The sequence below is a fragment of the Ursus americanus genome, chromosome 7, assembly GCF_024610735.1.
Source record: "Ursus americanus isolate L20-20 chromosome 7, mUrsAme1.1.p, whole genome shotgun sequence".
NCBI classification, from domain to species: Eukaryota; Metazoa; Chordata; class Mammalia; order Carnivora; family Ursidae; genus Ursus; species Ursus americanus.
In genome coordinates this window covers 60,993,868-61,019,290 of record NC_142133.1, presented here as the reverse complement: position 1 = coordinate 61,019,290, position 25,423 = coordinate 60,993,868, and the positions used below count along the sequence as shown (strand labels likewise).

The 25,423-nt window shown below is 38.9% G+C and overlaps 1 protein-coding gene across 13 annotated transcripts in view; it reads left to right on the top strand.

Annotated features, from left to right (window-relative positions):
* The first annotated feature begins 15 nt into the window (after nt 1-15).
* The window catches only part of BIRC6 (baculoviral IAP repeat containing 6), a 226,981-nt gene continuing 201,573 nt past the window's right edge, over nt 16-25,423 (top strand). For 12 of the 13 annotated variants that reach the window (XM_087863741.1, XM_045809116.2, XM_045809113.2 and 9 more), the window contains exon 1: nt 19-425. In XM_087863741.1, the coding sequence (XP_087719867.1) occupies nt 101-425 (325 nt within the window). In that variant the 5' untranslated portion in view covers nt 19-100. Of the gene's footprint in view, nt 426-25,423 lie in introns of all 13 variants that reach the window. The other variant, XR_006781730.2, reaches the window with a different exon arrangement.

Below are 25,423 nucleotides of genomic sequence, written 5' to 3'. Positions count from 1 at the left end.
TCGAGCTTGGCCCCTCCGGGCGCGCGGCCGACGTCCCGCGTGCGTGCCGGCGCCTGACTTCACTTCCGGCTAACGCGCTCCGCTTGCCCCCTGGCCCCGGATGGTGACTGGCGGTGGTGCTGCACCTCCCGGGACTGTCACTGAGCCGCTTCCCAGTGTGATTGTGCTGAGCGCAGGCCGGAAGATGGCGGCTGCGGCTGCGGCGGCCTCGGGCCCGGGCTGCTCCTCGGCGGCGGGGGCGGGAGCGGCCGGGGTCTCGGAGTGGCTGGTGCTGCGAGACGGCTGCATGCGCTGCGACGCCGACGGGCTGCACAGCCTCTCCTACCACCCGGCGCTCAACGCCATCCTGGCCGTCACCAGTCGCGGGACCATCAAAGTCATCGACGGCACCTCGGGGGCCACCCTGCAGGCCTCAGCGCTCAGCGGTGAGTGTGCGGCACGCCGGGCGGGGGCCGGGCCCGCCGCGGGAGGAGCAGGGCCCGCTGAATGCCGGGGAAGGAAGCCGCCCAGCCCCGGGGCTCGGTCTTCGGCGGAGGGGAAGCGGCGTGACGGGAATGGGGTGGCCGAGGGCAGGGCTGGGGGCTCAGGCCTGACTGTGAACCGAGGCCCGGAAGCTGGTGGAGGAGGACCGTGAGGCTTCGCTTTTTCAGCGGCGGCAGCTGGAAAGAAAAGACTGCCGGGTCGGGGAGTGGTAGGAGTTGCCTTTTGGGCCTTGAGCGTCCGGTGTAGGTGGTCCTCTGGGAGAGGTGAGGAGGCCTCGGAGCTCGGCACCTGAGAAGGCCAGGCCCCCGGGTCGGTTCTGGAGAAGGTGTCGCTGCTGCCTTCTGCTAGATCAGGGAGCGAACGGGTCGCCCGGTTGGTCCCGACGTGAGAGCCTGGTGGCCGGAGGCGAGCGTCGGAGCCGGCACCTAAGCCCTTCCCTCTGGTGGAGAGAAGCGGATACTCGGCTGTTCGTAGGACCCGCAGGTGCAGGGATGTAGAGCGGGCTTCGCGCCGGGGGTGGGGGTGGGGGTGGGGTGCGCCTGGAGTGGGGGTGGGGAGGGAAGTAGGCGGGCCGGCTGCCTGAACTGTTCCGTCGACGACTTTAGGACTCTGGCGGACGCCATGGAAGACTAGACCTTGTCCCTTAGCTCAGGGCTTCCAACTTCTACCCCCTAGTGATGAGAAACTCAGGACCTGCGGTGTATGAAATATAGATTCCTTTGGGTTCGTGATGAGGTGAAACTTCAGGCCCTCTCCTTGTTTTACCACAACGGGCCGAAAGTTAGCATTCGGAGGTATGTCTGAGTCTCGCCAGTGGAGGAGAGCACTTCTAGGTGGTGTAAACGTTGTTCCAGGGACGGGACTTTATGCATTAGGTGAACGCTCTGTGTAGTGGAGTGGAGTGTTTTGGAATTGCCCTGGCTAAGTTGTGTTTGGCTGAGATGACATTTCATTTGCGGTTAAATGATGTGTGGTTTAATATAGATATTATAAATTGAGATTGAAAAGTTAGTATATGAGTGAGTTAGACTCGTGCTCAGAGGTATATATGACTGCATTCAGCCAAGTAAATTAGTTATGTGGCTTAACAATTCACTTATATTTTAACATAAACAAATAAGGAAAGGTCGTTATTCTAGTTTACTGTGTAACAAGGCACTAAGAGTTAATAGCAATGTATGGATAGAAGGATGAGAGATATAACTTATCGATGTGAGAGCTGTGAAAGAAATGGATTGTATATAGCTATGGAATATAAACCTGGATCATATCTAAGGTATGTCTAAGAGTAAGTTTTGGACTGTAGGCTTGTAATTTTTCTTTTCTTGGCTTAGGTAAAGGACAGGAGGGGTGTCCCAGATGTAACAATGAGTAGTAACTGTGATTTGGCCGTAACAACTTGTCACTATGTATGAGAGGGAGATACTAATTAGTAATTGGATATCTTTCCTCTTAAACGCACTTAAAATATTTCAAATACAGAAAGGTATAAAGAATAAGATGAACAACCACATATGCCTGATTCTGTTCATGAAATAAAACATTAGAAAGTTGAAGCCTCCTGTCTCTTGGATTGTGTTCCTCCAGTCCTCCCCCCATGAACATTCTCTTTAATTTGGTTTTATTGTTTTCACACATTTTTGTGTTTTTCAGTATATGCTTGTATCTTTAAACAATATCTAATACTGTCTTTTGTGATTTTAAACTGACCAATTGGTATCATAGTATATGTATTTGAATTTTTTATAAAAAGCCATATTAATGGAAGTTTTAAAATGGTTTTGATAGAAAGGAGTCTACTGGGGTGTTTTTATGCTTGGAGCCTATGTTTGAAAAAAATGTGTATTAGAGTTTGTTATAAATGGTTGAGGAAATTGGACATGTATGAATGTGTCTGTTATGAAAGGGAAGAAACTAGTCACTATAGTGGTAGATTTTTAAAGGGGAGGGTTTTAGGATTTTAACACAAGATTAAGGGTACACGCTTAGAACATCACTGATGTGGGATAACTTAGCTGGGATATGTCGGGAAATTTGTTAATTAGGAAAGTGTGGGATTGGATACGGTTGCAGATGCTCATGCATTGAAGTTTGAGTATATGATTTAAAATCTGTGGAAGAGTTTATGGTAAACAGAAGGATTACAGAAAAGCTTTGAAAGTAACAGTGGGCAAAATCTGAAATGTTTTCATTTAATGAGAATTGCAGTTATTGATAATAATTACCAGAGGTTGTATAGAGTCTTATGTGTGTCATCTTTTCAGGTGATTGAGGAGGGAATGCTGCATTTTTTGTCTTGCCTGGAATATGTATGTGTTTTACATATTTATTTAGGAGGTTTGCTATTAATGATTAATAGAGGGTGACAGTCCTATAAATAGAACAAGGAGAAGGTGCCAGTAGTGACCATGGTCCTAAGATGACCCCTCTTTGCAGTTAAGGGGCAAGGAGCCACTTTCTTTTATACCCCAGAGGAAAGACATCTTTGTGTGAGGGAAAAAGAGTGGTGTAACCATATACAATTTTATTGGGTGGTAGAGTTGTGTGTATTCTGAATAGGTTCAGGTTATAAGGTTATGGGTAGTTTATTAGAGTAGATTGGAAATTGAAGGGTGGGAGCAGGACTTGGGTGTATATATATATTCAGTTGGGTAGCAAAGGTGGTGAATTTTTGACTATGTCTGCTAGTATATATCTGTATCTGACATAAAATGTTTATAAATACACTTTCACCAGGTTAAGAGCTATTAGTATAACATAGGTTAGGCAAGTATTTGCTCCCTTTTAGCATTTAAGAGTTAAGAATTCGGAGTATCTAGGCTGATTCCTTGGCCTGGCATTCTTTGACTTCTGTGATTTGGCTTCTACCCGTCTCTGTAGTCTTATCTCCCTATTTAGTTTTGTGAACTGGTTCATTTGATTTCCTTTCCTAACTCGGTAGTTTTGCTTTTTCTTGGAAAACACCAGTTCCCTCCAGACATATCTTAGCCATTTTTCAGGACCTAGAGCAGATCTCAACTTCCTGATACTTTTAGTCTGAAGTGATCCACTGAACCCCTATGCACATATTGTCCTCTTAATGTCTATTTTAGTAATTTGGCAACTTACTGTTTGCGGTATGTTTTCTGTCTTGAAATATTTAAATTCCATTTTATTTAGCTTTTTGTGAATATATGATGTCTGTTTAACTATATTAAAACTCCTTGTGGGAAGGAACCTGTTCTCTCATTTTTATCTCCTCCTCAGGACGCCCAGTACAAAATATTAATAAATATTTTTGAATTGTGTGTGTAGGTTAATGAGTATATTAAATGGATGCTTCCTTACATGTTAACTGGTAAATGAACACCTTTTTTTTCTCCTTTCTTTTCTAAAATTTTATTTTTTAGAGTAGTTTCAGGTTCATAGTAAAATTGAGCAGAAAGTCCACAGTTCCTAGATACCTCCTACTCCTGTGCACACAAAACCTCTCTTCACTATCAATGTGTTTGTTACAATCAGTGGTCCTGCATTAACACATCATCATCACCCAAGTCCACAGTGGACATTAGCGTTCACTTTTGGTGTTGTACCTTCTGTGGGTTCTGAAAAATGGGTATATCATACAGAATAGTTTCACTTTCATAAAAATCCTCTCTGTTCTGCCTGTTCACCTGTCCCTCTCTCCTATCCCCTGCCACTCCCTGATCTTTTGACTGTCTCTATAGTTTTGCCTTTTCTGGAATGTCATACAGTTGGAATTACACAGTCTTTTCAGTTTGGCTTCTTTCAGTTAGAAATATGCATTTAGGGGCGCCTGGGTGGCGCAGTCGTTAAGCGTCTGCCTTTGGCTCAGGGCGTGATGCCAGCGTTCTGGGATGGAGCCCCACATCAGGCTTCTCCTCTAGGAGCCTGCTTCTTCCTCTCCCACTCCCCCTGCTTGTGTTCCCTCTCTTGCTGGCTGTCTCTGTCAAATAAATAAATAAAATCTTAAAAAAAAAAAGAAATATGCATTTAAGTTTTTCCATGTCTTTTCATGGCTTGGTAGCTCATTTGCTTTTTAGCACTGAATAATATTCCATTGTCTGGATGGACCACAGTTCATTTACTCATTCACCTACTGAAGGACATCTTGGTTGCTTCCAGGTTTCAGCAGTTGGGAATAAAGCTGCTATAAATATTGTGTGCAGGTTTTTGTGTGGACTTAAGTTTTTAGATCATTTGGATAAGTAGCAAGGAGCACAAATGTCAGATTGTGTGTTAGGATTATGTTTAGTTTTGTAAGAAACTGCCAAACTATTTTCCAAAGCAGCTGTGCTATCTTGTTTTCCCAGTGGTAGTGAATGAGAGTTCCTATTGCTCCACATCCTTGTCAGCATTTGGTGTTTTTTGGTTTTGGATTGTGGCCATTCTAATAGGTGTGTAGTGGTATCTCATTGTTTTAATTTGCAATTCCCCAATAACCTATGATACTGAACATCTTTTCATAGCATAATTTGTTTTTTTTTTTTTTTAAGATTTTATTTATTTATTCGACAAAGATAGAGACAGCCAGCGAGAGAGGGAACACAAGCAGGGGGAGTGGGAGAGAAAGAACAGGCTCATAGCAGAAGAGCCTGATGTGGGGCTCGATCCCATAACGCCAGGATCACGCCCTGAGCCGAAGGCAGACGCTTAACCGCTGTGCCACCCAGGCGCCCCTCATAGCATAATTTGTGCACTTTGGATTTTAAAAATCAAAATAGCTGTACATATACCACTTGACCATATTGTTTATATTACTGAGGATGTTTCTTTCTTTAGCTATAGTTTGTTCCTGCAATTTAGCATAATAGGAGGGAGCCCGGTTTTGGTGACAGTTGGCTTAGGTTAAGATCCCAATTTCTGCATTCCCTCATCTCCCAATTTAACTGTGTAACCTTGACTACATTACTCAACATTTTTTTTTTTTTTAAGATTATTTATTTATTTATTTGACAGAGAGACAGCCAGCGAGAGAGGGAACACAAGCAGGGGGAGTGGGAGAGGAAGAGGCAGGCTCCCAGCAGAGCAGGGAGCCCGATTCGGGGCTCGATCCCAGGATGCTCTATTGACTGAGCCAGCCATGTGCGCCTATTCAGTACTTACTTATTTAATTACTGGTGGTGTGTTCTCTTGATTTCTGAAATAGTGCCCTCCTCCCCTAAATGAGTGCATTTTATATTGTTTGCTTTTTTAAGAAACTTTTTTGAGGGCATATAGAAAGAGAATGGGTGTTTATATTTTAGGTATTCCTGAATTTTGAATTTTATCTCACTTACTAACTCACTCTCTAAAGTTCCTGAACTTCAGCTTCAGGAAATTAAGATCAACATTTAATAGGATGGTTGTGTAGATTAAGTGGTAAACATGTTTAAAGTGCCTAACACTGGTTGGCATATGTACACAGTGAATGTTAATTCTCTTAAGCCTCATGGGTGCTTGCTATTGCCATGCTCCTCACTATTACTTTAAATATTCACTGACTTAGTGTTTATATACAGAGGACAGATAGATATCATTGAAATGGACATGGAAATGTGAATGTTGGTGACAAATATTATCTCTGGGTAAATGTCTTTCAGTGTATTGGTGTGGCTGAATGTCAGAATGAAGTTAAGACTTTTATTACTAGTTCTGTGTATACACAGATTGTTCATGTAGTATATGTACATAAGTAACTGAAGATGTATGTGTGTGGGTATTAATCATTAATGTTGTAGCATATGTGTAAAAGGAAATCATGTCTCTTCAGTTTTGAAGTGGGTTGCAGATTTCTGTCACTGTGAGGAAACTGCAAAGCTGCTCAGTGTCTTTAGACAAATAATCTAGTTTCACATTTCTTTGTGAATATTCCCTTTGACTTTGATTTGATTTGAGAAATTTGGACAGTGGTCGTAAGTAAGAAAAAGATCGCTGTGCTCTACTCCAGTTGCAGTGGAGTTCAGATTGAGTGAATTTTCACTACTTTATTTTTTGTTTGATATGAGCTTATTGTTCAGACTTAAAGCCCAGAGCTGCCTTCTCCAAGAAGTCTTGGAGCATAGGAAACTAGTTAGGTTAGCCTGTGTGTTTCTCAAGAAATATATTTTTGGGATAAAACTCATAGTTATTATCACTTTGTTAAAGGTGGAAAATATTTTTTTACTACTTCCGAATTAGGCTTGCATTAATTTGGATAAAATGTAAGCTCTTCCTGTAGGTCTCAGTTTTGGAAATCGTAAATGATTCAGACCACTTCCTATTTCCTGACTTACCTTGGTTCAGGCACCCTTCCTAGTCTTAGTTATTCTTTTATGAAGATAATAAACAGTGGGGATTTCAGTAGCCCTAGAAGATAGTTGTCTCCTGAATGCATCTGAGTTCTTTTTTTTTTTTTTAAATAAGATTTTATTTATTTATTAGAGAGAGGGCATGTGCACAAGTGGGGGGAATGGCAGGCAGAGGGAGAGGGAGAAGCAGGCTCCCTGCTGGGGAGCCCGATGTGGGGCTCCATCCCAGGACTCTGGGATTATGACCTTAGCCAAAGGCAGATGCTTAACCAACTGAGCCACCCAGGCACCCCTGCATATGAGTTCTTTATAAAAAACTTAATCGGGTAGATCTCTTTGTGGACTGAGTGCAAACTTTATGTTGCATTGATTGACTTTAGTAATGCTACGTGATGACCTGCCTTATGTCAAAGATTTGCTGTTTTATTTAATTTTTTTTAAAAGATTTTATTTATTTATTTGACAGAGATAGAGACAGCCAGCGAGAGAGGGAACACAAGCAGGGGGAGTGGGAGAGGAAGAAGCAGGCTCATAGCGGAGGAACCTGATATGGGGCTCTATCCCGGAACGCCGGGATCACGCCCTGAGCCAAAGGCAGGCTCTTAACCGCTGTGCCACCCAGGCGCCCCTGTTTTATTTAGTTTATTTTTTTAAGATTTTATTTTTTAATTATATTTTAAGATTTATTTATTTATTTACTTGAAGTGTGGGGGGGGAACGGGCAGAGGGAAAGGGAGAGAGAGTCTTAAACAGACTGTGCACGGAGCATGGAACCTGGCTCAGTCTCATGACCCTGAGATCACGACCTGAGCTGAAAGCAAGAGTCGAATGCTTAAAAACCCAGGCGCCCCATAAGATTTTATTTTTAAGTAATCTCTACCCAGCTTGGGGCTTGAACACACAAACCTCAGATCAAGAGCGCATGCTGTACTAACCGAGCCAGCCAGGTGCCCCAATTTGCGGTTCTATTAGCAAAACATTTTCCCACAATTAGAGTGAATTTATATTAAAATTAAAAAAAAATTTTGCTCTGTTTTTAAGAGCCTCCAAATTTATCCAACTTTTTTTACATTTACCTTCGAAGTTTTCCTACTTATTACGTGTTCAAAGATGGTTTTGCTCTAGCAAGAATTTGTCTTAGTCTTTTAGTAGTTTTAAACTTACTGAGAGTCACTCTAAGAGATCAGCTTCTGGAGCCAGTTTGGGCTTAAGTCTTGGTTCTATTTGATCTCGAAGTTCATCCCATAAAATGAGGATAAAAGTAGTGTCTACCCCATAAGGTGGTTGTATATATATGTACTCTTAAGTGCTTTTTATTGCGTTTTTATTCTTTTGGTAGCAGTGGCTATTTAAATATGGTAGACATTTTTGCTATAGACATTTTGTTGAAATGGCAGTATTCTTCCAGTTTTCCATGTATGTGGTAATGTGACTGGGTGAAATCTAATGGACATAATTATAATAACTTTTGTATTATAGGAGAAATATAAACTATGTAAGTTAATTGATTTTGGACTTGAAATTGTTAAAAGAGGAAGGTAGTATGAAGAGCTAGTTGATTCGTATTTATTTATACATTTGTTGAACACATGGTAGACGACACGGGGGCACAAAATAATTAAGGCAACATTTTGGCCTTTGAATGCAAGTTTGCTGATGTGTTTAGGTAAATTGTTTTAGTGTAATGTTATTATAAGTACTATAATACAGACATGCAGAATGCTGTGTCAGTACAGAGGAGGTAGTTTCTTTAACCTGAGGAAACAGAAGACTTCTCAAAGGAGGTTGCTTTTATGATTCATTTTGAAAGATGAGATAGTGAGAGGGAATGTTATAGGGATCATCATCTTAAGCTAGGGTACTTGCTTGTATAGAGACATTTTGGTCTTTCAGAACATGGTGAATTCAAGAAGTTTATGAAGGAAACCAGTTGGAGTTTAGGATGTGTGAGGGGATGTTTAGAGTTGAAGCTGAGAGATAAGCAAAGACAAGGTCATAATATGTTTTTTTAAGAAATCTCACTTAAGGGGTGCCTGGGTGGCTCAGTTTGTTAAGCGTCTGCCTTCACCTCAGGTCATGATCCCAGGGTCCTGGGATCAAGCCCTGTAATGGGCTCCCTGCTCTGTGGGCGGTCTGCTGCTCCCTCTCCCTCTGCTGTTCCTCCTGCTTGTGCGCTCGTGCTCCCTCTCTGTCAAATAAATAAATAAAATCTAAAAAAAAAAAAATTTGCCTTGATGTCAGTGGTAGGGAGCCGCTGTAGGTTATTACATGATCAGATTTGTTTTTAGAGATGTTTGAAATTAATGCCCAGGTGTGAGAAGTGATGAGAGCTTTGTATAAGTTAGTTTGAAAGGTAGGAATGATAATTTTTGGTGAATGTGGGTGTGAGAGAGATGGATAAGGTGGAAAGCACTCATGTGTGGGTTCCTACTTTGGGTAACTGGGTGAATGGTATTTTATTAACTGAACTAAGTAATACAAGACAGTGCGGTGAGCGGTTTTTGTTGGAGACGGTTGGGGAGCAAGAGGGAGATAGCGACGTTGGTTGTGTTAATTTTAAGATTCTTGAAGGATATTCAAGTAGAGATGTCCAGAAGGTTTTAGGAATTCAGAGTTGAAGTCTGAGGATTTGGGAACACAGATTAGGAAGACACTGGCAGTTAGAGAGAAAGCTGAGCCTAGTGGTTAAGGATATTGGTTCTGGAGCCAGACTGCATTTCAGACCATGATTTGCTACTTATTATCTGTGCCCTTAGGCAAGATGCTTAACCTCTCTCTGCACACCTAACTCATTCGGTTATTGAAAAGGTTAAATAAACTGATAACACGTTAGGTCCTGCTTAATCCACCATAGGCACGCAGTAAATGTTACTTTTGGATTGGTGTTCTTAATTATATAGTTCAACTCAACAGGTGTTTGTCTGCCATATGGGGATAATAAGATGAATTTAAAATCACCCCTGCCTCCCAATTTGGAAAACTTTTAGAAGAGCTGACACCTTGGCTCATAAAAGGAGTTAGCCAGGTAGAGGGAACAGCATGAGCAAGAGGAGAGTCATGAAGCAGGAAGCATTTGTTACAAGCACGTTGGTATTAGAGTGCAGAGCACAAGGATGGGATGATGAGATAGCCTGATGATCTTGGGTTTGGTCTCTCTGACCTATGGCTACCATATTTTTCAGTGTAAGAACTCCTAGTTTAAGGTAAAAAATTTAGGGACCTATTATTACAGGAGCTATGTTTTTAGTTTTCGTTGAAAAAACACTGTGAAAGGCTGCTACTTTGAAGTAATTTTTATTTTAGACTTCCTACTACATAATTTGAAAAATAATACAACACAGGGATGCCTAGGTGGCTCAGTCGGTTGAGCGTCCAACTCTTTTTTTTTTTAAAGATTTTATTTATTTAGTTGACAGAGATAGAGACAGCCAGTGAGAGAGGGAACACAAGCAGGGGGAGTGGGAGAGGAAGAAGCAGGCTCATAGCAGAGGAGCCTGATGTGGGGCTCGATCCCATAACGCCAGGATCATGCCTTGAGCCGAAGGCAGACGCTTAACTGCTGTGCCACCCAGGCGCCCCGAGCGTCCAACTCTTGACTTCGGCTCAGGTTATGATCTCATGGGTTGTGAGATTGAGAGCCCCATGGCAGGCTCCCCACTGAGTGGGGAGTGTACTTGAGAATTCTCTCCCTCTGCCCGTCCCCCCACTTGCACACCCACGTGCATTCTCTCACTGTATTTCTAAAATAATTAAATATATCTTTAAAAAACCCACTACAACATAGATACTTTGGCTTTTCCTCCCTGCTGATTCAGCTTTTAGATTTTTCCAGGGCGAGTGAGTCTGTTAAGGCTCTTCCATCTGCCCTCCAACTTCAAAAAACTTTTTATCTCCTAACTTGTTCTTTTGTCTTTGTGGGTTTGTTTAATGCCCTCTTTATTTCTTTACTGTCTTTTTAGTGAGACTTGGGAGGGAGCAGAAGTAAACGTGCTCCCAGTATAACTTTGTTGTTTAACTGGCAATTTGTAGTTGTAACCATACTTAAGTTGTTGAAAAATTGGTACTTTGTCTTTAGCAGTGTTGGCTGTAACTACAGATAGACTATAAACAAGAACAGATTTCTTTAATATAGTTTGTAAGAACAGTGGGGAGTGGGCAGGAGGTACTTTTCTGATATGTGCATTGTACTGCCCATGGCCTTATGCCTTTGTGAAGATAACTTCTCAGAGTTAGTATCTTGAAAATGGGGTGGTAATTCTTTTTTTTTTTTAAGTTACTTATTTTTATTTACTTATTTATTTTACCTTTTTTTTTTTTTTTTTTTTTTTTTTTGGTAAAGTAGGCTCCACGTCCAGTGTGGGGTTTGAACTCAGACCCTGAGGTCAAGAGATGAATGCTCTGGGGCGCCTGGGTGGCTCAGTTGGTTAAGCATCTGCCTTCGGCTCAGGTCATGATCCCTGGGTCCTGGGATCCAGCCCTGAGTTAGACTTCCTGCTGAGCAGGGAGTCTGCTTTTCCCTCTTCCTCTGCCTCTTTCCCTGGTTTGTGCTTTCTCTCTCTCAGATGAATAAATAAAATCTAAAAAAAAAAAAAAAAAAAAAAAAAGGAAAAAAGAGTTGAATGCTCTCCTGACTGGTAATTTTTGCCCAGATTACTTTATCATCTGATAATGTAGAAATGTCTTTGTAAACTGTAGCACCTCAAATGTGAAGGGAACAAAAAAGTTAAGACAAACTCCTTGGGGGGTGCTTGGGTGGCTCGGTCAATTAAGTGTCTGTCTTTGGCTCAGGTCATGATCCCAGGGTCCAGGCATCTGGGTTCAAGTCCTGAGTTGGGCTCCCTGCTCAGTGGGAAGTCTGCTTCTCCCTCTCCCTCTAACCCCTTCCTCCACTTGTGCTTGCTCTCTGTCAAGTAAATTAATAAAATCTTAAAAAAAAAAAAAAAGACAAACTCCTTGGGTATAAAAAGAGATAGTAGAGGGACAGATAACAAAAAGAATAAAGTAATGGCTTGTGACAAGGGTGGTGCTCCTAAAAGGAAGTAATTTTGATCTCATTGAGTATTTAAATCAGGGATGTATATTATGCTTACTCTTTAGGGAAAATGATAGAAGTGTTAGAATGGGGCAGATAGGAGTGTTTTCTTTGAGATTTATTGTGGGTGCCAAGAATTTAAGTTATGATTTAAATTCATGATTTCTGTACTTTGATTTATGAAGTAGGAGAGAAGTAAGACTGCATAGGGCAGTGAGTTCTCAGCCTTGGTTGCTCATTAGAATCATCAGGGGAACTTTAAAAAAATATTCTGCTTGGGTCGAAGTATTTTTTTTTTTTTTTTTAGATTTTATTTATTTGAGAGAGAGAGACCACCTACACACACGTGGGGGAGGAGGAAGAGCAGAGGTAGACAGAGAGAATCTCAAGCCGACTCCATGCTAAGCAAGGAGCCCCATATTGGGCTCTATCTCACGACCCTGAGGTCATGACCTGAGCCAAAATCAAGAGTCAAATGCTTAACTGACAGCCACCCAGGCGCCCCTTGAGTCCCAGAATTCTGTCTTAAGTGGTCTGGACTGGAGCCCAGGCATACTTTTTTTTTTCCTTTAAACAGAATGCCAGGTGATTCTAATGTGCACCTAGGTTTAGAGGTTCAAACCTTCATGAGTAAGTTTGTTTGATAAGCCTGGGATAAATGAGAGACAGGTTTCATTTGAATTGAATAGTATTCTATTTAATTTTTTGGGTAAGAAAAACCCTCCCAGTTAGTCTGCTATTAAAATCTACCTCATTGTGTTTTAAATTGTATTTAGTGACTATATAATGAAATATGCTTGTAAGCAGCAGGGATGTATCAAGGACCAAATTTCTGTTGGTTTCTCTTTTTGTTGTAATTCAGTTTTGGTTGATTTTTGAACCAGCTAAGTGCTCTGATACTTGTTCACCAAAATACCCCTACAGCCAAGGACAGTGACCTCATACTGGGGGCAGGAGTAAGGTAGGGTAAAATGGGGCTATGAAGGGTAGAGAAGGGTTATCTGTACCAGATCAACTAGTTTCATGCCTTAACTGTCTTTGTTTCATGTGCTGTTAACAAACAAAACTATGAGAAAATTGTATGTTATCACCTTACAGTTTTAATATATTAAAAAGTTCTTCAGAACCACAGAAAATGACTCATTTATTCAAAAACATATATTGTGTGTCAAGCACAGGTGTACAGTAGTTAACAAAGTCCTTGCTTTGCTAGAGCTCATGGTTCAGTGGGAAGAGATGTATTTCACACACACTATAGCAAGTGGTGATAAATACTGGAAGAAATTAAAGCTGGTACGAGATGGTAATGGGCAAATTTGTGCTGTGAGGTGGTCTGCGAGGATTTCTCCGAAGTGGCCTTGAGCAAAATCCCAGTAATGTGAGGAAGCAGCAGGGTGGATATCCGGGGAAGTTTCTGTTGGCCTGTTATTGTAGTATGCAAAAACAGCTAGACGGATTTTCATCATATTTGGGTGGAATTTGACTTGGACTGACTTAAAATGTAGGCTATGTGAGGAATGATGAAAGGTCTGTGTGACTTCTAGTCTGGATATATGTGCCTTCTGTATTCAACAGAGAACAGTAGTTTCAAATATGAGCTCCAAATAGAAACTCGTGGGGTATATGCTCCATATTATAGAATTGTATTGATTTATAGCTGAGTTCCTTTTCACATGGACAACTTTGTGTAGCAACAGGAATTTGTGTATAGATGGTTAGGGTTATCTTGAGCAATATCGAATAGGGAAGGTAGCTCCCAAATTTCACTTAATTATAGCCAGCTCAGAATCCTGAAGGAAGAATGAAACTGTTGTATCCCATGGTGATTGGGAGATTTAACTGTGACAAATTGAATAATATATGTTGAAATAGTCCCCCAAATATCTTGCAGGATGTAGGTCCTTAAAGATTGAGTTATGTTCTTAAAACTTTCTCAGTTGATGTCAGATACTTAATAGTAAAGTAGGCGGTTTGGTGGAACTTTTGGATAAAATGAATAGAGAAAATTGGAACTTGGAACTCTTTCTTTTTTAAAGATTTTATTTTTTAAGTAATCTTTACATCCAATGTGGGGCTTGAACTCAGGGCCCTGAGATCAAGAGCCACATGCTCCACTGACTGAGCCGGCCAGCCACCCTGGAACTTAGAATTCTTAATTCCAACAAGTCTGTATCTTTTGGAGACCCACTCTTATGCCTAGGCAGATGTTGGTTCTCTTACTTGGAATAATACTATCACTGCATTGCGTTTCATCCGTTTGTTACCCGTTTTTCATGGCTTGGCGCCTGAACTTTCCCAGACTTTCTTTCCTTTGCACTGAGTAGTTTTATAGTCGCTTTGGCTTTGAATAATATAGTGTACTAACAACTTTTGTTAAGTGATTTTATTTTTGGTTACTTTATTTTAAAAGCATTGTAAGAACACTAATTTTATACCCTCTTTATTGACTTTGAATTATGTTTTTATATACTGTGTATTAGTAGGGTATTTTAAGCATTGAACTCTGATGTTACCTCTGTGGAAATGTAATTTTACAGCGTGTCCTGTCAGTTTGCAAAGATAACGTAATTCAGATAATATTTTTGCAAGTTTTGTAGGGATGCTCATGGATAGTGCCTTGACAAAAAATTGACTATTTCTTGAAGTGGGTATTAGGATTAAATGATTTTAAAAAACATAGTTTCCTGCCTTTGTGAATTTCCATTTAAAAAGTGATTTACCTTATTGTAGGACATCAGCTAGATTAAGGAAAAGAGTAGACACCTATGATTTTGTTACCTAGGAATGGCCATTGTTAGCATTTTGGTGTGTAACAATTTCTATTTGCTTTTTTCTGTTGTTTAATATATTTTTTAAAGAAAGTTTTTAAAGATTTTGTTTGAGAGAGAGAGAGAGAGCAGGGCTCCATACCAGGACCCTGAGATCATGGCCTGAGCTGAAGGCAGACACTTAACCAACTGAGCCACGCAGGTGCCCGGTTGTTTAATATATTTTTATAGAATTTGGTTTGCAGTGATGTTTTATAAACTATTTCCCTCCCTTTACTTAGTTCATAGTGTATTATGGATATTTTCTATGTTTTTTTCTTCTATAATATTTTAAAATTTTATTTAATACTCTACAATAAAATAGCCTATTTTTTGTGACTAGCAGTACATGCATAGATTCATGTAACTGCCACTATGATTAGGATACAGTTTCAACACCTGTGGTATCTCCTTTATAATCTACCCCTCCCCCCATCCTGTTCCCCTCCAACCTTTGGCGGTTTTTCCATACTATTTTGTCTTTTTTAGAATGTCCTAGAAATGGAATCCTACAGTATGTAACCTTTGGATAATGACTTTTTGCACTTAGCATAATGTCTTTGAGATTCACTCAAGTTGTTGCATGTATCAGAAGTACATTTTTTTTTTAATAGCTAAACAGTATTTCATCGTATGGATATGTCACCATTTGTTTAGTCAGTCATTCATTGAAGGAGACTTGGATGTTTTCAGCTTTGGTGATTATGGATAGAGCTACTGTAAACATTTGAGTACAGGTTTTTGTATGAATGTAAGATTTTAAGTCTCCTGGGTAAATACGTGGAAGTGGGATTACAGGACCATTTGGTAAGTGTGTGTTTAATCTTACAGGAAACTGTCAAACCAGGGTGCCTGGGTGGCTCAGTCTGTTAAGTGTCTGCCTTCAGCTCAGGTCATGATCCTGGGGTCCTGGAATCAAGCCCCTCATCAGACTTCCTGCTCAATGGGGAGTCTGCTTCTCCCTCTACCTCTGTTCCTCACCCCCCCACCCCCACTCACGTCTTCTCTCTCTCAAATAAATGAATAAAAAAAAAAAAATCTTAAAACAGAAACTGTCAAACCTAGTGTGGCTGTGCCGTTATGTATTTCCATTAAAAATATATGAGTTCCACTTAACTCTGCATCCTTATAAGCACTTCGTATTGTCTGTATATTGTTAAAAAGTCAATACTACCCAAAGTGATTTACAAATTCAGTGCAGTCTCTATCACAATCCCAATGATGTTTTTTGCAGAAATAGAAAAACTCACATAAAATTCACATAGAATCTCAAGGGATTCTACAAGACATTCTTGAAAAAGAACAATGTTGGAGGACTCACATTTCAAAACTTACTATAGTTTTACAATAACCAAAACAATGTGGTACTGGTGTAGACAGACATAGAGATTAATGGAATAGAGAGCACAGAAATAAGTCCTCACGTATGTGGTGAATGATTTTTTGACAAGAAGGCCAACACGATTCAGTGGGGGAAAGGACAGTCTCTTCAAGAAATTGTGCAGAGAAAACTTGGATATCCACATTGCAAAAGAATGAAGTTGGACCCTTAAACGTAAGAGCTACAACTATAAAGCTCTTAGAAGAAAACAAAGGGGGGAGCTTCATGACATTGGATTTGGCAGTGATTTTTGGATACGACATCAAAGACACAGGCAACCAAAAAAAAAATAGACAAGTTGGACTTCATCAAAATGAAAGTATTTTGTGCATTGAAGGACACTATCAGAAGTAAAACAGCAAACCACAGATTATGAGAAAATATTTGCAAATCACATATCGAGGTATATATAAAGAATTAATATCCAGAATGTATAGAGAACTTTAACAACTCAGCAACAAAAAACAAACAACCCAATTAAAGAATGAGCAAAATATTTGAATAGATCTTTCTTCAGAGAAGAAATACAAATGGCCGAAAAGCGCATGAAAAGATGTTCAACATCACTAACATTTTGGGAAATATAAATTAAAACCACAATGCGATACCATTTCCCACCTATTAGAGTGACTAACATTAAAAATAATAAGTGTTGGCAAGGTTGTGGAGAATTGGAACCCTTGTATTGTACACTCTTGGTGGGAATATAAAATAGTGCAGCTGTTATGGAAAACAGTATGGTGTTTCCTCAAACAATTGAAAATAAAATTACCATACGATATCACAATTCCAATCTTGGTTCAATTTCCATTTGAACGCAGGGTCTTGAAAAAATATTTGTACACCATGTTCATAGCAGCATTATTCCCAAAGTCAAAAAGTAGATGCTACCCAAGTATCCATTGATGGATAAATGGATAAACAAAATTCGGTGTATATATACAATGGAATATTAGCCTTAAAAAGGAAGGAAATTTTGATACTTATTGCAGCGTGGATGAACTGAAGACATAATAAATTAGCTTATTGAAATAAGCCCATCCCGAAGGACAGATACTGTGTGACTCCACTTATATGTGGTACTTAGAAGCAGTCAGTTTCATAGTGATAGAAAGTAGAATACTGATTGCTGGGCACTGGGGGATATGGAGATTGGAAGGAGGAGTTAGTTCCTAATGGTTATAGAGCTCAAGTTTTGCAAGTTTTGCATCGTCCAGTCTGTGGATGGATGGTGGTGATGGTTGCACAACAGTGTGAATGTACTTAATGTTACTCAGCTGTGCACTTAAAAATGGTTAAAATGCTAAATTTTATGTCATGTCAGTTTACCACAATTAAAAATAATTTAGAAGTTCAGTGAGTCTGTCTCTGGATTCTCTTCTGTGAGTCTGTCTCTGGATTCTCTTCTGTTCCATAGATCTATATGTCTATCGATTTGCCACTATCATATGTTTATGTGAGTCTGTCTCTGGATTCTCTTCTGTTCCATAGATCTATATGTCTATCGATTTGCCACTATCATACTTTCTTGTGGTACTCTAAGTTTTATAGTAGGTCTTAAAATCACGTAATGTGATTTGTCCAACTTTATTCTTTATCAGAATTGTTTTAGATATTCCAATTATTTTGTCTTTCCAAATAAACTTTATTTTATTTAAAAAAAAAGATTTTATTTAAGATAGAGTGAGAGGGAGCATGAGCAGGGGGAGGGGGGTAAGGAGAAGGAGAAGCAGACTCTCCAATGAGCAGGCAGCCCAACATGGGGCTCCATTCCAGGACTCCGGGATTGTGACCTGAGCTGAGCCCAGTGCTTGGCTCAATCCCGGGACCCTGGGATCATGACCTGAGCTGAAGGCAGGCACTTCACCAGTGGAGTCACCAAGGCACCCTTATCTTATGTTTTTAAAGCTTTTGTAAGGGCGTCTGGGTGGCTCAGTCGTTAAGCGTCTGCCTTTGGCTCAGGGTGTGATCCAGGGTCCTGGGATAGAGCCCCACATCAGGCTCCCTGCTCCGTTGGGAGCCTACTTCTTCCTCTCTCACTCCCCCTGCTTGTGTTCCCTCTCTCTCTGGCTGTCTCTCTCTGTCAAATAAATAAATAAAATCTTAAAAAAAAAAAGCTTTTGTAACTGGTTTTTGTAGATTTCAGCTTCAGATTTCTAGTATATTGAAGTACAGTTGATTGATTTTTGTGTATTGATTTTGTTTACTATAACCTTTCTGAACTCATTTATTAGCTCTAGGAGTTTTATTTTTGTTTTTAGATTTTCTATGTTGGTTAATCATGTCTGTGAATAAGGACAGTTTCATTTGTTCCTTTCTAATCTGTATGGTCGTTTAAATCCTCATTTCCTACTGCAGTAGCTAGATCTTCCAGTATGATACTGAATAGAAGTGGTGAGAGTGTGTTCTTGCATTGTTCCTGATTTTAGGGGGAAAGTATTCAGTGTATTACCATTAATTATGTTGATAGTGGTAGGATTTTTGTAGCTGTCCTTCAGGTTGAGCAAATTCCCTTTCATTTCTAATTTGCTGAGTTTTTTTTTCTTAATCAGAAAGGATATTTTGCCAAATGCATCTACTAACTTCATGTAGCTTTTCTTCTTTAAGCTATAATATGGTAGCTTATATTGATTGATTCTTGAATATTGAACCAGTTTTGTATTCCTGGGATAACTCTACTTGGTCCTGGTGTATTCTTTTTATATTTGCTAAATTCCACTATCTTTTATTTTGTGAAGGATGTTTGCATCGATATGCATGAAGGATAATGATATGTAGGGTTTTTTTGTGCTTTTTCTAGACTTGGCATCAGGTTAATGCTGGTTTCATAAAAGGAGTTTGGAAGTATTCTCACTTTTCTTTCTTGAAGGAGAATTGTGTAGAATTGGTGTTGTTACTTAAATGTTTGATAAAATTCTGCAAAAAAGTCAGGTAGGCCGGGAGGTTTCTTTGGAAGATTTTTAACTATAAATTCAATTTCCTTAATTCAGATGATCTGTTTCATATGGGATGTTTTGGTACTTTGTGGTTTCAAGCAGTTGGTACATTTCACCTTTACCTTCAAATTTATATGTGTAGATCTGTCTTTATTATTCCCCAGTTATCTTTTTAAGTTTATAGTATCAAGTTTGACAGTCTGAGTTTTCAGATTTATTTATTTTGACCACCTAAGTTGTCACATTTATGTACATAGTGTTGTTCATAGTATTTTCTTATTGCCTTTTAATGTCTGCAGGATCTGTAGTGTATTTTCTCTTTCGTTCTTGATGCTATTGGTAATGTATCTTCTTTTTTCTTTGCTAGCCTCACCTAGAGATTTACCAGTTTTACTGATCTTTTCAAAGAACACTTTTTTGCTTATGTTGATTTTCTCTATTTTTATATTTGTTAAGGTCTGTCTTATGACCCAGGATATGATCTGTCTTGGTGAATGTTCTGTGTACACTTGAAAAACATGTGTATTCTACTTTTGATAGGTGGAATGTTCTAGAAATTTTATTCATTGATGATGGTGTTCAGTTTCTCTATATTGCTACTGGTTTTTTATCTACTAGTTCTATTAGTTACTGAGAGAGGAGTGTTGAAGTCTCTAGCTGTAATTTGGATGCCTATTTCTTCTCAGTTCCATTATTTTTGCTATATGTGTTTTTTTTATTTTAAGAGGAAAGAGGGGCAAAAGGGAGAGGAAGAAAGAGAATCTTAAGCAGGCTTCACCATGTGGGGCTTGATCTCAGGACCCTAAGATCATGACCTGAGCTGAAATTTTGAGGCTTAGCCGACTGAGCCATCCATGTGCCCAGCTGTATGTGTTTTGAAGTTCTGTTAGGTGTATATGTATTTAGGATTGGATTTTCTTCTTTGTGAATTGGCCCTTTTATCAGGTAATGATGTCATTTATCCCTGGTCATTTTTTTGCTCTGCTCTTTATCTCATATAAATACAGCTACTTCATCCTTTCTTTAATTAATGTTTGCCTGAAATATCTTTTTTCCATCCTTTTATCTTCACACTTTTATTTATTTCTATTTTAAATTTTGGAATTTTTATTTATTTTTAAAAGATTTTATTTATCTTAGAGAGTGCGCACACTTGTGCGTGTACAAGCTGGGGAGATGCAGGAGAGGGAGAGAGAATCTGAAGCAGACTCTGCACTGAGTGCCCATCCCTTCATGGGGCTTAATCCCACTACTGTGAGATCATGACCTGAGCCGAAACCAAGTCAGAACCTCAGCTGACTGAGCTACCCAAGCACCTCTTATTTATTTTTTTTTTTTTCAGTAGGTTCCATGCCTAGCATGGAGCTGAGTGTGGGGCTTGAACTCAGGAGCCTGAGATCATGACCCCAGCTGAAGTCTAGTTGGATGCTCAGCCACCAGGTGCCCCATATTTTTTTTTATTTTTAAGGAATCTCTACATCCAAGGTTGTGCTTGAATTTACAACCCTGAGATCAAGAGTCACACTACTGAATGAGCCAGATAGGTGCTCCTTACTTTTATCCTTTCAGGAGTGTAAAAGTTTCTTACAGACATCATAGAATTGGATTGCATATGTGTTTTTCCAATTCATTCTGACAAGGTCTTTTATTGGCATATATATAGACTGTTTATATATGATGTAATTGTTGATATTCTGTTTTATTATTTACTTTGTCCCTTTTCTCAGTTTTTCTCCTTTTCTCCTTTTTTGGTTATTTGATTTATTTTTCTTTTCTTTTTTTTAAATGTAGACTCTATGCCCAACATTCACGGGGCTTGAACTCACAACCCCTTGATCAAGAGTCGCAAGCTCCACTGACCGAGCCAGGTGCCCCTTGTTAATTTTGTTTTTAACTTTATTTTTTGCTCTAATTATGTGTATGTGTTTTTTGTAGTTACTTGATGGATTGCAATATATGTACTTTTCACAGTGTATTTAGAATCAGTACTTTACCAGTTTAAGTGGAATATAGAAACCTTTTTACTATATCATGCTCTCCCCTCTTTTGAAAGTTACTTATTATATCCACATACATTAGAAACCCTTTCAGACAATGTAATAAGTTTTGCTTTCAGTTGTCAAATATATTTTAAAGAACTGAGGCAAAAAATCTTTGGTTATATTTACCATTTCAGTTGGTCTTCCCTTATTTCTGATACTCTAATAAGTTTTCTGAAATGATTTTTCTTATATTTGATGAATTTCCTTTTGCAGTTGTTTTTGAGTAGCTTTGCTGGCAAAATTTCTCTTTAGTATTCCTTCATCCAAGAATGTATTTCACCTTCATTTCTGATGGATATTTTTGCTGATACAGAATTTCTTTTTCTCTAGTACTTAAAAAATGGTCCACTTCCTAATGAACCCTGTGGTTTTTAATAATAAATGTTTTTATTGTGTTATTACTTCCATGTAAATAACGTGTCCTTTTTGTCTGTTTGCTTTCAAGATTTTTCTTTGTTAGTTTTCAGAAACAGTAATGTGTCCAGCTGTGAATTTTAACCTGTTTTGTGAAGTTTTCCCTTCCCATAAAGAATGTCTACACTAGTGCAAGTTATTAGTGTCAATCAGGGGTCTGCAAACCCTTGTAGCTCTCAGACTATCTTCTAATTTTATAAATAAAGTGTTACTGGCACACACTGACACCCATTTATTTATATATTGACTATGGCTGCCTTTGCACTACAGTGGCAGAGGTGAGTAATTGTGAGAGACACCATATATCTTGTGAATCCTAAAGTATTTACTGTCTGATCCTTTTTACAAGAAGTTTGCTGATTTCTGTTATAGATGGAGGAATTTGAGTTTTTCCTCTATTAAAATTTCCTGCTCAGTTTTTTAAAAATTTTATCCATGTAGTTTTAAAAGTCACTTTACAAATAACTTTTTTTAAAAAAGGGATTTATTTATTTTAGAGAGAGAGAGTGCACACACACAAGCGGGGGTGGGGGGTGCAGAGAGAGGGAGAAAAAAATCTTGAGCAGCCTCCCCACTGAGCACGGAGCCTGACATGGGGCTAGAGATCGTGACCTGAGCCAGAATCAAGAGTAGGCTGCCTAACTGAGCCACCCAGGCGTCCCTTACAGGTTACTTCTGTACAAAGTTCTAAAAAGATGCAGTAGGCGGTATGGGGTATGTGCCATCGTTTTTTCCTTCTATTTAAAAGCCCAAAATAACTTTTTAGCCAACTCTTCTTGGAAAACATAACAAACATTAGTTAAGCATAGCTTATCTTTCTTTGAGAAATTTATTTTCAGATATTTTAAACTCATAAGGCAAGTGAAATAAATGGTTCATGCCAAAATGGGATTTAAGTTTTTTTTAAAGGTAGTCTTGGGAGATATAATTTAAGTATAGGTCATAAGTTTATCAATATTATTGGTAATATTAAAATATATTGAGTGTTGAAATAGTAATCATGAATCAGAGCATCATGAGTAAAAGTATAGCTTACAATATTCTATAAGACTTTGAAAACGTGTTTTCTGAGTGACACGGTCAAGCTCTACTATAGGTTTCTTGGTTTCTTCATCTCTTTTATTCTTTCTGTGCTTAAAATGGTTACTCTTATGACTAAAATGTTGAATTTATCTCATTGTGAAACCTGTGTTTTTGTTTTTTGCTGTGCAGACGCTCAATTTTGGGTCAGACTTAAACACATGGATTTTACTTTTAACTGAAATTAGAGGATTTCTGCCCTCTCTTGGTCCTTAAATAAGAAAAGATTTGCTCAAACATGTAAGAAGTTGAAAAGTTCCAAAAATACTCTTTGTTCATTGCAAGATATTTTTCTTTCACAGAAATCTAGGATTTTTTAAAAATTATTTTTAAATAATCTCTATACCCAATATGGGGCTCAAACTCACAACCCCAGGATCAAGAGTTGCATGCTCAACTGACAGAGCCAGCCAGGCGCCCCATCTAGGACTTTCCTAGGAGCAGATGAGTAAATCTCATCTTGAGAATACTGTCAGGGTACATTAACAAAGCTCTCCTCTCAAAAATAGTCTTCAGGCCGAGTAAAAGATTGAGAGAAAGGGTCTGTGGTGGGTTCAATAATCTTCCCTCAAAATTCGTGTCTGTGTGGAACCTCAGACTGTGATCTTATTTGGAAATAGGATCTATGCAGATGTAATTAAGATGAGGTCTACAAGCTAGAAGATCCTCCAAGGGAGTATGGCTGATAATACCCTACTCTCTTCCCCCGGTGCAAAACAGCCCTCTGCTTATGGATGATCTTCCCTAACTAAGGTCAAAAACTGGGAATGAACTCATCCTAATGAACATGGTCTTATTGCATGCTGACTGTACTGGCCTGAAGAAATTGCCAAGACTGCTTGATCACTGTGCATTACTTTGAATGCTAGTATTGTACAGTGTATAAGAAGTTGTAAAAACAGTGTTGACTTTTTTCAGTCAGGATCTGTTGAGGAATCTCTAGTGGCATGATACAGAATTCTTTAGGGTTGCATGGAAAACTGTTTGGAAACTGGGTTTCTTGACACTTACATTTTATACCTCTCTTGGGAACTTTTAGCAAAATTATAATTTTTATAATTTGTCACTTAAATGCATGTACCTAAAACAGTAAAGCAGAATTTGTAGTTTGTTTTTTAAAATTTTATAGTTATGTTTGGGGGCAGGGCATATATTGGAAATCTAAGTGCCTTCTACTCAGCTTTGCTGGAAGCCTAAAATTGTTCTAAAAAAGAATAACTTTTTTTTTTTAAAGATTTATTTGAGAGAGAGATCTCATGTGAGCAAGAGTGGGGGGGGGCAGAGGGAATGGGGGAGACTCTCAAGCAGACTCCCTGCTGAGCTCCTAGCAGGATGTGGGGCTCTATCTCATGACCCTGAAATCATGACTTGAGCTGAAACCAAGAGTCAGATGCCCAACCGACTGAGCCACCCAGGCACCCCAAAAAAGAATAGTCCTTAAAAATATTTATAGTTAATGAGTTTTGGTGTTTTGAAACGATCTTTTCCAAGTTCTTACATAATTTTACTCTGAGTTTCTATAATTTGTGTTTCTTGTGGTTTTACCTAGATAGTAGAAGTTCTAGGTGTAAATATGCCTGTTTTATTGTATTACAGAGATTATTTTCCTATATGCTAACATATATTTCAAACCTCCAGTTCTGAGACTGAACTGTAGATTTTTGTTTTGTTTTATGTAGATGGTGAATTAGTTCCTAATCAGTTTGGTAATGCCTCTAAGCTGTCAGAGTCCAAAAGACCTACAATAATCTGAGATTAAGAACACCAACCCAGTATTCATTGATTATAACAATGTTTTATAGTTGACCTAGAAATTAAAAACTAGGACTCTGATTTATTTCCATTTTCCTGCTTTTGTATCGTTAGGTAGTAGCTGAGCTAGTTACTGGGATGTTCTGTAGAGTTGTGGTGGGAGTTCAGGATGAGGTATACTGGCAGCAGGATTACTTGCCCACAGGAAATTATCTTTTCTAATGGAGTAAAATTTCACAATTGATCATTCGTTAAAGTCTTTTTACAGAGACTGTTTGTGGCAGAAACACTTAACATTAATCTCCTTATAAGTCTGTAAATTCAAGTATAGAAACTGATGTTATCTTAAAAAAATTTTTTTTTTGGTATTCAAAGCCTCTTGCCTGTTACTGTTTTTAATAAGACTTCTGAAATTCCACTCTGACTTATTCTGAGAAATTTTATGGTTTGTGTATTCACTGACTTTTTCCATTAAAATACTCTTCCGATACTGACTTGGCAGAAACTTCAGGAACGTTGATCTTCAGCGATAGTTGACTGTGTTTTCTCAGTGGGGGTTGAACTAGAGGCTTTACTAGTTCTCTTAACCTAGGTTATAAACATTTTCCATAATTTTATCTCAGATATAAAAGCCCTCAATAACTTCTGTGGTAATTACCTAGAAACTGGCCATACTGACTTTATGCTTACTGACTTTTGGGGAAAAAAAAAAGGCAAATACTGAATATTTTAAAATTTTGTTCTGACTATTTTAATTATGAAATAGTATAGAACAAAGAACTTCCCTGTACCCTTTACCCAGTTCTACCAGTTTTAATTTTAAATACTTTACCACATTTGCTTATCATTATTACTTTTGCTGTATTGAGAATAAGTTGTGTATATCATGCCCCTTTACCTTTTACTATTTTTTAAGTTTTATGTATTAAGTAATCTCTACACCTAACTTGGGGCTCAAACTCAAGACCCTGAGATCAAGAGTCCCATGATCTTCCAACTTAGCCAGGCAGGTGCCCCTGTTTATTTCTAAGAACAATAATATTTCTCTTTTTTAAAGATTTATTTTTTTGAGAGAGAGAGAATAGGGGAGGCACAGAGGGAGAGAGAATCCTGAAGCAGACTTCCTGCTGAGCGTGAAGCCCGACAAGGGCTTGATCCCAGGACCCCAAGATCATGACCTGAGGTGAAACCAAGGGTTGGCCAGTCAACTGACTGAGCCACCCAAGC